We start from the raw sequence: 14,521 nt of genomic DNA on the forward strand, positions 1-14,521 counted from the left end.
AAATTAATGCAATAAAGCAACTTATGACTTTTTTTTAGAAAAATCAACTTATGACTACATGCCTGATTTGGTGATGTGGCATAGTTTTATGAAGATGAAAATTAGATAGTGAGTTGCAACTATTTAGAAATAGAGAATCATACTAAATCTATTTTGCTATTAAACTTTTGTTTTGGAAAATATTGCCTTTGTTCTATAAATTTCAAAAATATTATTTTATCAAATAAACAGTTTAATTGCTTTTGGCTAATAAGTAATTTCATTAAAAATATTTTTGAGCTCTCCTTGCCGCAAAATACTTTTTTGAGTTGTCTGTCTCACCATTTTAGATCTGGCAAAATTTTAGTTGGATTATTAAGCAAACAAAACCAAAAAGAAGCAAACAAGAATCCAAGAAAAGCCATTAACAACCATGTTGTATTCAACGTCATATTTTATCTGACTTAGAGTGATGTTAGTTGTGCTCACATACTAGGATACAGCATTTTTGCTTATTGTTTTCACCTTTTGTTACCTTTTTATTTCTTGAAATACATGACGCTTTTAAGATCATATGAGCATATATTCCCACATATACGAAGACAATTTTGTAACATGTGATTTTAAAACACATGAATAGTTATTTTTGTTTGCAGTAATATTTTTTAAATATGCAGTGAACTTTTTTTGTTTGGGTACATGAATATATTTCTTTTTAAATATGTCACCATTATTTAAACTGAATTTTAAAAGTATTTTAAAATATATTATCTGGAAATATATTTTTTGAATTTTTGCATAGAATGTGATAATAGATTGCTTAAGTCGCCACCCCGTTATGAGGTCTCTTGGGGCAGTTGCTGTCGTATTTGCCGCTTTAAGGCAGCAAATAGGCACTCCAAACCTTGATGCAGTTTGCTACTTAAACAAACTAGGTTGCGGTTTTATTGGCCACTAGTGTGCGTTTTTGTTACAGTTTTGAGCTCGTTGCAATCAACATTTTTTTTACTAATCTTTGTCATCAAGTTCTGGTTTTGTTCACTAATCCTTTAATATCAAGAAATCTATGTATAAACATTCACCAGTTGGTTTTAATAAGCAAGAGATTCAATGACGTATGATTGTAGGGCGGACGGAGACATACAACTCAAGTGAGGGGGGCGTGAAGAAGAGGAAGAAAAGGCATGAGATATGTACCATCGACCGACGACTAAAATTGACACCCGCAGGAAACTGCTGCTAGGGGTGGATGAGAAGGTGGCATCAGTGGTGGGCGCAGCGATGGTTAGTGCATAAGAGAAGTCAATGACAACAACATATCGATGGATGAACAACAAGCTATTGGCAGCCCAATGCACAGTAGGGGAGACAACGTTGGGTGGAAGAAAGCGCTAGGGAGAAGAACTGTTCGCTCGATAGGTTTATCGATAGAATGGTCATGGTTGAGCCACGCCCAACTTTTATTAATATCGTCATATTTCAATTAACATGACTCTTACAATGGTAAAATAAGTTGGCATCTTTCAAGCATATCCTAGTGTAAATTAAGATTGTGAGCATCACATCACACAATAGATCAGCACAACACGGCTGGTTAACTAAATGAAACCACCGATATAACTTTATGAAAGTTGTGACCCGGGATGCGCTAGCTCAGTTCCAACCCGGTGGCTTGTGGTGGTTGTTCGGGCCCGAGGGCGCGTAGTCCTGCGTCTCCAGAGCCATCCTTGCACTGACATTCACCGCGTCATCTTCTAGGATCACTCTACCCATGTCCATCTGAAATATATTTCAAACGGAGATAGTGTCAGTGTATCACTATAATCAAACTTTTTTTACGCGTATAATCAAACTTTTGATAGCTGAGTACGCTGTATCACCATAATCAAACTTTCGATAGCTGAGTACGCCGAACCACATGAATCCCAAAGAACTAACAAATCTAGCTATTCCATGAAGCTTCCTCCTTTTCCAAAAAAAAAGCTATTCCATGAAGCATGAACAACCAAGTTGCACTCTCCACACTTTGATAAACGCTACAGGAAGTAACCGAAACAATTCACAGAATCTCTATAGGTGCCAAACCAACTTGAGAAACGATCACTTGTTCAACAACAAGAACATAGAAGTTACTATCTCTGTTCCACAATATGTCATGTAAAAATATCTTAAAATTTACATTTTCACACGAACATTATTACTGTTTTTAACGTAGTTTCATGTACAAAGATTTTGCTGTAAACACCCTTCAAATCTTATGAAGTCTAGAACAAAGCTCACTACCATACATCTTTTCCACCAAAAAAAAATAACACTACCATACCTTTGGCTTAGGAGTGTTTTCTTCGATCCATGGCACCTGCTCACTGGCATGTTGCAAGGGCACCAGTCTCTGCACTCCTACACCCCAAATGGAACGAATCAGATCATATAAGGATACAACATCTTAGGACCAGTTTTTGTTAGAGATGTGAGCCTTACTTGAGAGGGGTATAGCGTTGGAGGGAACCAAGAAGTAGAATGCCAACAAGGTGATAACTAGACAGAGGGATGCTGAGCTCCCCATTGCACGCACCAGGCTGTTAAGTTCTCTTCTCTTGAACACTTGTACTGCCTCGACTGCTACCCTCAACCTCAACCTCAATGGAAGTGGAATATGCGGGATCTCTGTTTGGTGTTCGTGCTTGCTGCCTTGAACCCCCCTTTTATGGGCACATGTCATGCCGCCTAGATCACTCGTTTCTAGGTACCAAAGTCAAAAAGGTAGGGGTAATGGAAATTCACAAAGTCCAATGGGTGGAATTGGGCAGTAGCCAACCATTTTGCTGCCTTTCCCCACCTCCACTAGCTATTGGAGTGCTCCCATTTGTCCACATCTCATCGATCCGTTTGAAATTGGTAATTGCATGTCATTTGTTCGGAAGTTTATCTTCCGCCGTCTTGGTGCAACTACAAACGAGAGAGATAGAGAGCGAGCGCTTGGGATAAACTTCAATGTATGTGATGTGCTTTTGAATTATATTATAGAAGTTAATTTGTTACAAACTAAGTAAAAAAAGTTGTCAAATGCGTGCACGATTCTTCTATAACTATTCCTATTAGGTTTAGGAAGCACTTTCAACTTAGCGGCGATCACTATCAGAAAAAATGGGACGGCTTTTCGATGGCAACATACACTTATTCTTCTGTATGGATACCAAATCGTTGGAATTTCCTTTTTTTTCTACAGCTTAATCTATAAATGGATATTCTAGCACCCTTTAGACTTCCATCATCAAAATTAGGATGTGCTAATAGAAAACAAAGAACACAATTTTAGCACAAAAAGAAACAAGTTTGCGAATAAACATTCATCATTTTCCTTTTTTTTCTGATTTATGCCAAAGTAAATAGACAACTACATTGAGTGAATCTGAACATGAAATCTAATGCATATGAAAAATAGACAACTGCATGTCATCAAATCTATTCGGAGCCCTTCACACTGGTCTGGTGTCAAAACCCAATGGTGAGTGCAAGAGAATGCAATATGCTACTTTTGCTGCGAACAGTATGTGCAATCCAATGCACTGGCAAAATCTAGATATTTTGTTTGGGAAGTCTGTGGATCATCCATAGTGGGGCATGCACAAGCATGCGAACCACCGGCTGCAATTTCTTCAAGGCAGCAGTGGACACGTTTTGAAACAGACTATGGAAAGTGGTGGATCCTCTTCGTTCATTTCATACCCATAAAGCTTTTGTTTAATTCGGCGGTGGTGAGTGTAGTTAGTGTCCGAGATGAGTGCGGAACTGTTGTGGTGCTGCAAAAAGTTAGTCTCCATATAGTATCTGCAACATTTCGGCTGACCAATGCTAAGGCTTTTTGAACTTGGTTTTTTTATTTAGAAAAAGATAGAATGTGCGAGATGATTGGAGTTCATTGGTTCATGAAGTCAAGAATGGATAGTGAGCCGCATAATTGGTGCCGGTTCATGAGTTTTCGTACTACTAGTATACATTGTACCCCACGTGCTAGTGGTACTGCTATGTCAACCTGAATATTCTAGTATGAGTACCATAGACTCGAGTCACTCAACATGAAGTCTGCTTCACGAAGTTCTTAATTTCTACTTTATCTGAGTGCTTCATGGAGTACTAATAAATGGCATGACTACAAGTTTTAGTTGAAGCTAAGAGCAACTCCAATGGGGCGATCCATTTCGTCCGCCCGCATCGGTTTGGATCGGCGCGTCCGTTTTTCGTCCGTGGGCGACCCATTTCATGCCCAATTTTGAGTCGGATTTGCGTCGGCGCGGACACGAGACGGATGCGCGCGTGCCTACTCCTCTTCCCGGGCCCGCCGGTCGGTGGCAGCCATCACCATTTCCCTCCATTTTCCCATAAAACGCTCTCACCCCCGCGCGCCCCTGCCCCCCAACCAGCCATGGAGAATGCCACCGACCTCGACCTCGACGCTGCCGTCGGCCTCGCCTCCCTCGCCTCGTCCGGTGTCGTCGCCCCCTCCGGAAAAGGCAAGCCTCGTGCCCCGCGCAAGACCGCCGCAGCGACCAAGCCGAAGAAGGCGCTGACGCCCGAACAGCGGGCAAGGGAGTCGGCCAAGAGGAAGGCCGGAGGCACGCCGCGGACGCGAGGGATGAGGCCGCCGCCGCGCAGCAGGAGTTCACCAACGCCCGCGTCGCCGCGGCAACGAGGGAGGCGCTCTACATGCTAGGGGTAAACCCTAGCCAGCACAACGTCCTCCAAGCCGTCGTCGCCGCGGCCAGCACCGGCTCGTCGGCGTTTCCTCGGATAGTGATGCCCGACTCACCCCGCGCGTCGGCTTGCAACCCGGTCCCCGGCTTCCACGTCTACCCGCATGCCTCCTGCCTCTCCGGGAAGTGCTCACCCGACGTGAGCGTGGTCGCGCCTTCCACGCCCGCGCCCGTGCCCATCGACCTCAACGCCACCCCGGTGATTGGTGGCTCGTCGTCCGGCGACACGAGGAAACGCGCGCGACAGACGCCGGCGGGCGGGCTCCCGGACGCCCGTAACCTGTTCGAGGAAATGCCGTCCGCCGTCGACGAGGACTACATGCAAAACCTCATCTTCGATGGTGGTGCGCCGGGCGCTGGCTACGATCCCGACGAGACACAAAGCCAGGACGGCCGCGGGGCGTTCACGCTGGCCGCTGGCTATGATCCCGATCAGGCGGCCTTCATGCGTGATCTGGTCGGCATCGACCTGGACGGCTTCCCCTCGACCACGAGTTCTCGGAGGACTATGGGCTAGAGGAAGAGGACGAGTGCGACATCGAAGTGGAGCCTTTGTTCGAGGACGAGCTCGCCAACCAAACCGCCAGTCCTAAGCCGAAGCGCAAGAGTAAGCGCACGAAGGCGTACACAGCTGTCGAGGACAAGCTTTTTTGCGAGTGTTGGCGAGACATTGGACAAGACCCAAAGACGGGCGCTGAGCAAAAGCATTCGACCTTTTGGACTCGTGTGCACTGCGAGTTTCATGAGCGCAAGAAGTTTCCACCTTACCAATTTGTGAGCATGCGCGGGTGGGTCTCCATTTCCAAGCGGTGGAGCGTGATCCAACAAGAGTGCAACAAGTTTTGCGCCATCCTTGAGAGCGTCAAGGCCCGTCCCGTGAGCGGCATCGGCGTGCAAGACATGGTATGATAGCAAGCAAGCCGCCCTCTTTTGTGCCATCAAGATCATCATTTTACGTCTTCATTTGCTATCACTTGCCCATATGCTTGCATGGAAACATTTTGTAGGCATTTCAAGCTTTGGAGGCATTCAAGGTTCAACACAATGGCAAGTGCTTCAACCTCTCCCATTGCTATCGGGTCATCAAGGACGAAGAGAAGTTCAAGGCAAAATATGCCGCACTCAAGGCACGTGAGGGGAAGGGCGCCGTGGAGGATGTTGGGGAGGGCGAGCCGGCACGGCCGCGGGGGAAGACCAACTCCAAGAAGGAGGACAAGCGAGATGCGGCCACCAAGGCCTTGATCGCAAGCGTGGACGGCATGATGAATAAGAAGGACTCAAGGGAGGAGGAGCGCCGGCGTTTCAAAGTGGAGCAAATGGATGCTTTCATGGAGATCCAAAGGAGGAGGCTTGATCTTGACGCCGAGAAGCAAGGCAAGATGTTCGAGTTCGAGGCGGAGAAGCAAGCCAAGATGCTAGAGATCGAGGCCGCCAACGCCAAGACAAAGACGAAAGAAGTGGCTCTTGCAAGCATGATGACCGGGGTGGAGATCATGAAGGTGGATCTCAACGCCTTGTCGCCAAGGAAGAGGCCGTTGTTCGAGAAGATGCAGGCCGACATGCTCAAGTTCGACGACGAGTGATCTATTGCGTCGAGGGCCATCTTTTTTGTATGCCGACAGGTGTGCCGGCATGACCACGGGAGCCGCGAGGGCGTGGTCGAACTCAAGTCCCACCATTTTTTGTGTGCTGGCATGTGTGCCGGCCGACTGGTGAATGCGCCAGCATGAACTGTGGTATTTTCTGAAGCCGGCATTGTATACCGGCGCTGGCATGGTGCCGGCATAAGACATAACCACTGGCATGAGCGGCCGCGAGTCTTTTTCATTTAAAAGTTGAATGCGGATATGAAATGAGTCGGCGCGTTGGACGTATTACCAAGCCAAATACAAAACTGGATGGACACCGAGCGGGCTGCCAACTCAAACAGACAAAAAGCAGACAAATGCGCCATCCGTTTGGGTCACTTCATTGAAGTTGCTCTAACTTTGCCACAATCAAGCCGAGTCTATAGCGTGTAGGTCGAGTAGATTAGTAAAGTGTGGTAAGCCTCGTACGAAAATGTGAACCAAGGAACTTCTCAGCATCCAAAGGTGGTCTGTAACTCTAAGAATCGTTGTCTTTTCTCATGTCCTCCATAGAAAAATCAGTATAAATTTGTTAGAGCAACTATAGCAGATTCATCATAATTTGAACCATTATTCGTAATATGGAACGTACTCCATAATGATTTGAAGGTTGCCGGGCTGTGCGCAAACACAGATTCTCTAAACAGGCAGCCTCCATATTTATTAGTTTATCTTATTCTTTTTCTTGCTCTTGTGATTTTATTTTCGGTTTAAGGGACATTTAATCCAACCAAATAGTTCATAATTTTCATCAAACACAATAAACGTAATTAGCAACTATGGAAAAAGTCATCACATTACAAATATTTTGTGACTTAAAATGTCGTTAAGCAACATTTTCAAAATATACAATGTAGCTACTCGACATTGCTAGCTACAACTACCTACACTACTCCGTCGCGGTCACCGCCTAGTCCTCGTCCTCCTACTCTGAGTTTGACAACTCGTTGATGTAGGCGAAGTCGTCATCTCCCCCCTCGAAGCAATGACTACGAGTTGTTGCTCCTCCTCCTTCTCCCCTTCACGGTGGCATGTGGCCACTTAGAGTTCACAGAGCTGCATCACAACCCAGAGTGGGTCCTTCGGCTTGATCTCCGGCTCTAGCTCTGGCTGGGCCTCGATGGGGATAGGGACGAACGAGACAAGGGGGGCAGCGGGGTTGATGATGGTGTTGTTAGCAGGGACGATGGCACCCAAGGTGCCATAATAACAACGCCTGTCGTGCTTGGAGCTGTCAGCCCCATGGGAACTGCCAGATCCCCTGCAGCCGCCACCAGCGCCACGTGCGACGTCGGAGGAGGATGGAGCGCCCACCACAACTTGTGTGTCGTTGAGAGAGTTTGCACCATCGGTGCCCGTCGTTTGGTACGAGAGGTTCTAGGCCGCCAACACGTTCATCCAAATGGTTGCGTTCATGCGTGATGAGCTAGGGGAGGAGGCGGCGGCTAGGGTTTTCATGATAGGAAGGCTTGCCGCCGAGCTTTTATAGCCAGGGATGACAAGGTGTTGACGTTGTGTGCCGTCCATCCGACAGACCACCATAGGAATCCGAGGGAGCGGCCGCGTCAGGTGGTTAGTAGTCACCCCCTCACCGGTGATTATTTGTACGCGTTGTGCATGTACAGGCCTCAAGGAACCTCGAAACCCACCCATGCCACACAAAAGAAGAAGATAAAACTTCCCTCCTGATACGTCCATTTTGCATCATATTTACCTACTGTTATTTATAAAGTTTTGATGCATAATAATTCTTTATGGAGTAATTCTAATGCATTTTCTCTGATAATATGCAAGGTTCACACAAAGAGGGAGAATTTCAGCAGTTGGAAATCTGGACCTGAAAAAGCTACGTCAGGCCACCTATTCTGCACAACTCCAAATGAGCTGAAACTTCACGGGGAATTTTTATGGAATAAATAAGAAATACTGGAGCAAATAACTACCGAAGGGGAGCCACCTGGTGAGCACAAGACACCAGGGCGCGCTTGGCCCCCCAGGCGAACCCTGGTGGGTTGTGCTTAGCCCAGCCCACCTCCGATGCCCATCTTCTAGTATATAAGTCATTTTGACCTAGAAAAAATGAGAGGAGGACTTTCGGGACGGAGCTCTGCCGTCTCGAGGTGGAACTTGGGTAGGAGCACTTTTGCCCTCCGGCGGAGCGATTCCGCCGGAGGAACTTCCCTCCCGGAGGGGGAAATCATCATCGTCATCACCAACAACTCTCCCATCTTGGGGAGAGAAATCTCCATCAACATCTTCAACAACACCATCTCCTCTCAAACCCTAGTTCATCTCTTGTGTTCAATCTTTGTACCGGAACCTTAGATTGGTACTTGGGGGTGACTAGTAGTGTTTACATCTTGTAGTTGATTACTATATGGTTTATTTGGTGGAAGATTATATGTTCAAATCCAATATTCTATTTAATACCCCTCTGATCTTGAGCATGATTATCATTTGTGAGTAGTTACTTTTGTTCTTGAGGTCACGGGAGAAATCTTGTTGCAAGTAATCATGTGAACTTAATATGTGTTCGATATTTTGATAGTATGTATGTTGTGATTCCCTTAGTGGTGTCATGTGAACGTCGACTACATGACACTTTACCATATTTGGGCCTAAGGGAATGCATTATGGAGTAGTTATTAGATGATGGGTTGCGAGAGTGACAACTTAAACCCTAGTTTATGTGCTATTCCGTAAGGGACCGATTGGATCCAAAAGTTTAATGCTATGGTTAGAATTTATTCTTAATACTTTTCTCGTAGTTGCGGATGCTTGCGAGAGGGTTAATCATAAATAGGAGGTTTTTTCAAGTAAGAACAACACCTAAGCACCGGTTCACCCACATATCAAATTATCAAAGTAGCGAACACGAATCGAACCAACATGATGAAAGTGACTAGATGAAATTCCCATGTACCCTCAAGAACGCTTTGCTTATTATAAGAGACCGTTTTGGCCTATTCTTTGCCTCAAAAGGATTGGGCTACCTTTCTGCACTTTTGTTAGTACTATCGTTACTTGCTCGTTACAAATTATCTTGCTATGAAACTACTCTGTTACTTACAATTTCAGCGCTTGCAGACATTACCTTGCTGAAAACTGTTGGGGAACGTAGTAATTTCAAAAGAAATCCTACGCACACGTAGGATCATGGCGATGCATAGCAAAGAGAGGGGAGAGTGTTGTCTACGTACCCTCGTAGACCATTCGTGGAAGCGTTATATCAACGCGGTTGATGTAGTCGTACGTCTTCACGATCCAACCGATCCAAGTACCGAAAGCACGACACCTCCGAGTTCTGCACGGGTTCGGCTCGGTGACGTCCTCGCCTTCTCGATCCAGCAAGAGGGGCGAAGTAGTAGATGAGTTCCGGCAGCACGACGGCGTGGTGACGGTGTTGGTGAGGAACAATCTCCGTAGGGCTTCGCCTAAGCACTACGAAAACTATGACGGAGGATAAACTAGAGGGGACGGGGTTGTCGGCACACGGCTTGGTGTTTCTTGATGTGTCTTTGGTGCTAGCCCTGCCCCTCTATTTATATGTTGAGCCCTGGGGTCGAAACTTGGAGCAAAAGCCTCCTCAAAGTCGGTTTTGCCCGAAAGGCAAGAGTTCCACTCGGACTCCAGGACCAAACGCCACAATCCTTGGCGTCTGGCCTAGACGCCATGGGCCTCGATGTCTGGCCCAGGGCCAGACGCCAGGGTCTCCGGCGTTTGGCCCCCTGGCCTCCGCAAAACTCCTTTTGCACCGACTTATAGCCCCATGGGCCTGACCCCTTGGCCAAACCATATCATCCAATATATGAATATTTACCTCCGGACCATTCCGGAGCTCCTCGTCATGTCCGTGATCTCATCCGGGACTCCGAACAACATTTGGTCACCAACATACATAACATAACTCATATAATACTATATCGTCAATGAACGTTAAGCGTGCGGACCCTACGGGTTCGAGAACTATGTAGACATGACCGAGACACCTCTCTGGTCAATAACCAATAGCGGGACCTGGATGCCCATATTGGCTCCTACATATTCTATGAAGATCTTTATCGGCCAGACCGCATAACAACATACGATGTTCCCTTTGTCATCGGTATGTTACTTGCCCGAGATTCGATCGTCGGTATCTCAATACCTAGTTCAATCTCATTACCGACAAGTCTCTTTACTCGTTCTGTAATACATCATCCCGCAACTAACTCATTAGTTACAATGCTTGCAAGGCTTATAGTGATGTGCATTGCCGAGTGGGCCTAGAGATACCTCTCCGACAATCGGAGTGACAAATCCTAATCTCGAAATATGCCAACCCAACAAGTACCTTCGGAGACACATGTAGAGCACCTTTATAATCACCCAGTTATGTTGTGACGTTTGATAACACACAAAGTGTTCCTCCGGTAAACGGGAGTTGCATAATCTCATAGTCATAGGAACATGTATAAGTCATGAAGAAAGCAATAGCAGAATACTAAACGATCGTGTGCTAAGCTAACGGAATGGGTCAAGTCAATCACATCATTCTCCTAATGATGTGATCCCGTTAATCAAATGACAACTCATGTCTATGGCTAGGAAACATAACCATCTTTTATTAACGAGCTAGTCTAGTAGAGGCATACTAGTGACACTCTGTTTGTCTATGTATTCACACATGTATTATGTTTCCGGTTAATACAATTCTAACATGAATAATAAACATTTATCATGAAATAAGGAAATAAATAATAACTTTATTATTGCCTCTAGGGCATATTTCCTTCAGTCTCCCACTTGCACTAGAGTCAATAATCTAGTTTACATCGCCATGTGATTTAACATCAATAGTTCACATCATCATGTGATTAACACCCATAGTTCACATCGTTATGTGACCAACACCCAAAGGGTTTACTAGAGTCAATAATCTAGTTCACATTGCTATGTGATTAATACCCAAAGAGTACTAAGGTGTGATCATGTTTTGCTTGTGAGGGAAGTTTAGTCAACGGGTCTGCCACATTCAGACCCATATGTATTTTGCAAATTTCTATGTCAACAATGCTCTACACGGAGCTACTCTAGCTAATTGCTCTCACTTTCAATATGTATCCAGATTGAGACTTAGAGTCATCTGGATCGGTGTCAAAACTTGCATCGACGTAACCCTTTATGACGAACCTTTTGTCACCTCCATAATTGAGAAACATATCCTTATTCCACCAAGGATAATTTCGACCAATGTCCAGTGATCTACTCCTAGATCACTATTGTACTCCCTTGCCAAACTCAGGGCAGGGTATACAATAGGTCTGGTACACAGCATGGCATACTTTATAGAACCTATGGCTGGGGCATAGGGAATGACTTTCATTCTCTCTCTATCTTCTGTCGTGGTAGGGTTTTGAGTCTTACTCAACTTCACACCTTGTAACACAGACAAGAACTCCTTCTTTGACTGTTCCATTTTGAACTACTTCAAAATCTTTGTCAAGGTATGTACTCATTGAAAAAACTTATCAAGCGTCTTGATCTATCTCTATAGATCTTGATGCTCAATATGTAAGCAGCTTCACCGAGGTCTTTCTTTGAAAAACTCCTTTCAAAAACTCCTTTATGCTTTCTAGAAAATTCTACATTATTTCTGATCAACAATATGTCATTCACATATACTTATCAGAAATGTTGTAGTTCCCCCACTCACTTTCTTGTAAATACAGGCTTCACGGTAAGTCTGTATAAAACTATATGCTTTGATCAACTTATCAAAGCGTATATTCCAACTCCGAAATGCTTGCACCAGTCCATAGATGGATCACTGGAGCTTGCATATTTTGTTAGCACCTTTAGGATTGACAAAACCTTCTGGTTGCATCATATATAACTCTTCTTAAATAAATCCATTAATGAATGCAGTTTTGTTTATCCATTTGCCAGATTTCATAAAATGCGGCAATTGCTAACATGATTCAGACAGACTTAAGCATAGATACGAGTGAGAAACTCTCATCACAGTCAACACCTTGAACTTGTCAAAACCTGTTTCGATAAATCTAGCTTTGTAGATAGTAACACTACTATCAGCGTCCGTCTTCCTCTTGAAGATCCATTTAATCTCAATGGCTTGCCGATCATTGGGCAAGTCAATCAAAGTCCATACTTTGTTCTCATACATGGATCTCATCTCAGATTTCATGGCCTCAAGCTATTTCGTGGAATCTGGGCTCATCATCGCTTCCTCATAGTTCGTAGGTTCGTCATGGTCAATTAACATGACCTCCAGAACAGTATTACCGTACCACTCTGGTGCGGATCTCACTCTGGTTGACCTACGAGGGTCTGTAGTAACTTGATCTGAAGTTACATGATCATCATCATTAGCTTCCTCACTAATTGGTGTAGGAGTCACAGAAACAAATTTCTGTGATGAACTACTTTCCAATAAGGGAGTAGGTACAGTTACCTCATCAAGTTCTACTTTCCTCCCACTTCTTTCGAGAGAAACTCCTTCTCTAGAAAGGATCCATTCTTAGCAACGAATGTCTTGCCTTCGGATCTGTGATAGAAGGTGTACCCAACAGTCTCCTTTGGGTATCCTATGAAGACACATTTCTCCGATTTGGGTTCAAGCTTATCAGGTTGAAGCTTTTTCACATAAGCATCGCAGCCCCAAACTTTAAGAAACGACAACTTTGGTTTCCTGCCAAACCACAGTTCATAAGGCGTCGTCTCAACGGATTTCGATGGTGCCCTATTTAACGTGAATGTAGCTGTCTCTAATGCATAACCCCAAAACGATAGTGGTAAATCGGTAAGAGACATCATAGATCGCACCATTTCTAATAAAGTACGGTTACGACGTTCGGACACACCATTACACTGTGGTGTTCCATGTGGCGTGAGTAGTGAAACTATTTCACATTGTTTTAACTGAAGGCCAAACTCGTAACTCAAATATTTTACTTCTGTGATCATATCGTAGAAACATTTATTTTTGTTACGATGATTCTCCACTTCACTCTGAAATTCTTTGAACTTTTCAAATGTTTCAGATTTGTGTTTCATCAAGTAGATATACTCATATCTGCTCAAATCATCTGTGAAGATCAGAAAATAATGATACCTGCCGCGAGCCTCAATATTCATCGGACCACATACATCAGTAGGTATGATTTCCAACAAATCTATTGCTCTCTCCATTGTTCCGGAGAACGGAGTCTTAGTCATCTTGCCCATGAGGCATGGTTCGCAAGCATCAACTGATTCATAGTCAAGTGATTCCAAAAGCCCATCTGCATGGATTTTCTTCATGCGCTTTACACCAATATGACCTAAACGGCAGTGCCACAAATAAGTTGCAAGATCATTATTAACTTTGCATATTTTGGCTTCAATATTATGAAAATGTGTATCACCATGATCGAGATCCAACAAACCATTTTCATTGGGTGTATGACCATATAAGGTTTTATTCATGTAAATAGAACAACAATTATTCTCTAACTTACATGAATAACCATATTGCAATAAACATGATCCAATCATATTCATGCTCAAAGCAAACACTAAATAACATTTATTTTAGGTTTAACACTAATCCCGAAAGTATAGGGAGTGTGCGATGATGATCATATCAATCTTGGAACCATTTCCAATACACATCGTCACTTCACCCTTAACTAGTCTCTGTTCATTCTGCAACTCCCGTTTCGAGTTACTATTCTTAGCAACTTAACTAGTATCAAATACTGAGGGGTTGCTATAAACACTACTAAAGTACACATCAATAACATGTATATCAAATATACCTATGTTCACTTTGCCATCCTTCTTATCCGCCAATTACTTGGGTAGTTCCGCTTCCAGTGACCAGTTCCTTTGTAGTAGAATCACTCAGTTTCAGGCTTAGGTCCAGACTTGAGTTTTTCACATGAGCAGCAACTTGCTTGCCGTTCTTCTTGAAGTTCCCCTTCTTCCCTTTGCTGTTTCTCTTGAAACTAGTGGTCTTGTCAACCATCAACACTTGATGTTTTTCTTGATTTTTACCTTCGCCGATTTAGCATCGCGAAGAGCTTGGGAATTGTTTACGTCATCCCTTGCATATTATAGTTTATCACGAAGTTCTACTAACTTGGTGATGGTGACTAGAGAATTCTGTCAATCACTATT

The 14,521-nt window shown here is 44.3% G+C and overlaps 1 protein-coding gene across 1 annotated transcript; it reads right to left on the reverse strand.

Moving 5' to 3' along the window:
- Positions 1–1,399: 1,399 nt before the first annotated feature.
- LOC125556131 (uncharacterized) lies at positions 1,400–2,674 on the reverse strand. The gene is made up of 3 exons (XM_048718919.1): positions 2,461–2,674; positions 2,303–2,379; positions 1,400–1,758 (listed from the first exon to the last, which is right to left on the reverse strand). The coding sequence occupies exons 1-3, from the start codon at positions 2,543–2,545 to the stop codon at positions 1,633–1,635; spliced, it is 288 nt and encodes a 95-aa protein (XP_048574876.1). The 5' UTR covers positions 2,546–2,674; the 3' UTR covers positions 1,400–1,632.
- Between the last annotated feature and the right edge of the window lie 11,847 nt (positions 2,675–14,521).

Source organism: Triticum urartu, chromosome 5A, assembly GCF_056163025.1.
Source record: "Triticum urartu cultivar PI428250 chromosome 5A, HENAU_Tu73, whole genome shotgun sequence".
In the NCBI taxonomy this organism is placed as follows: domain Eukaryota; kingdom Viridiplantae; phylum Streptophyta; class Magnoliopsida; order Poales; family Poaceae; genus Triticum; species Triticum urartu.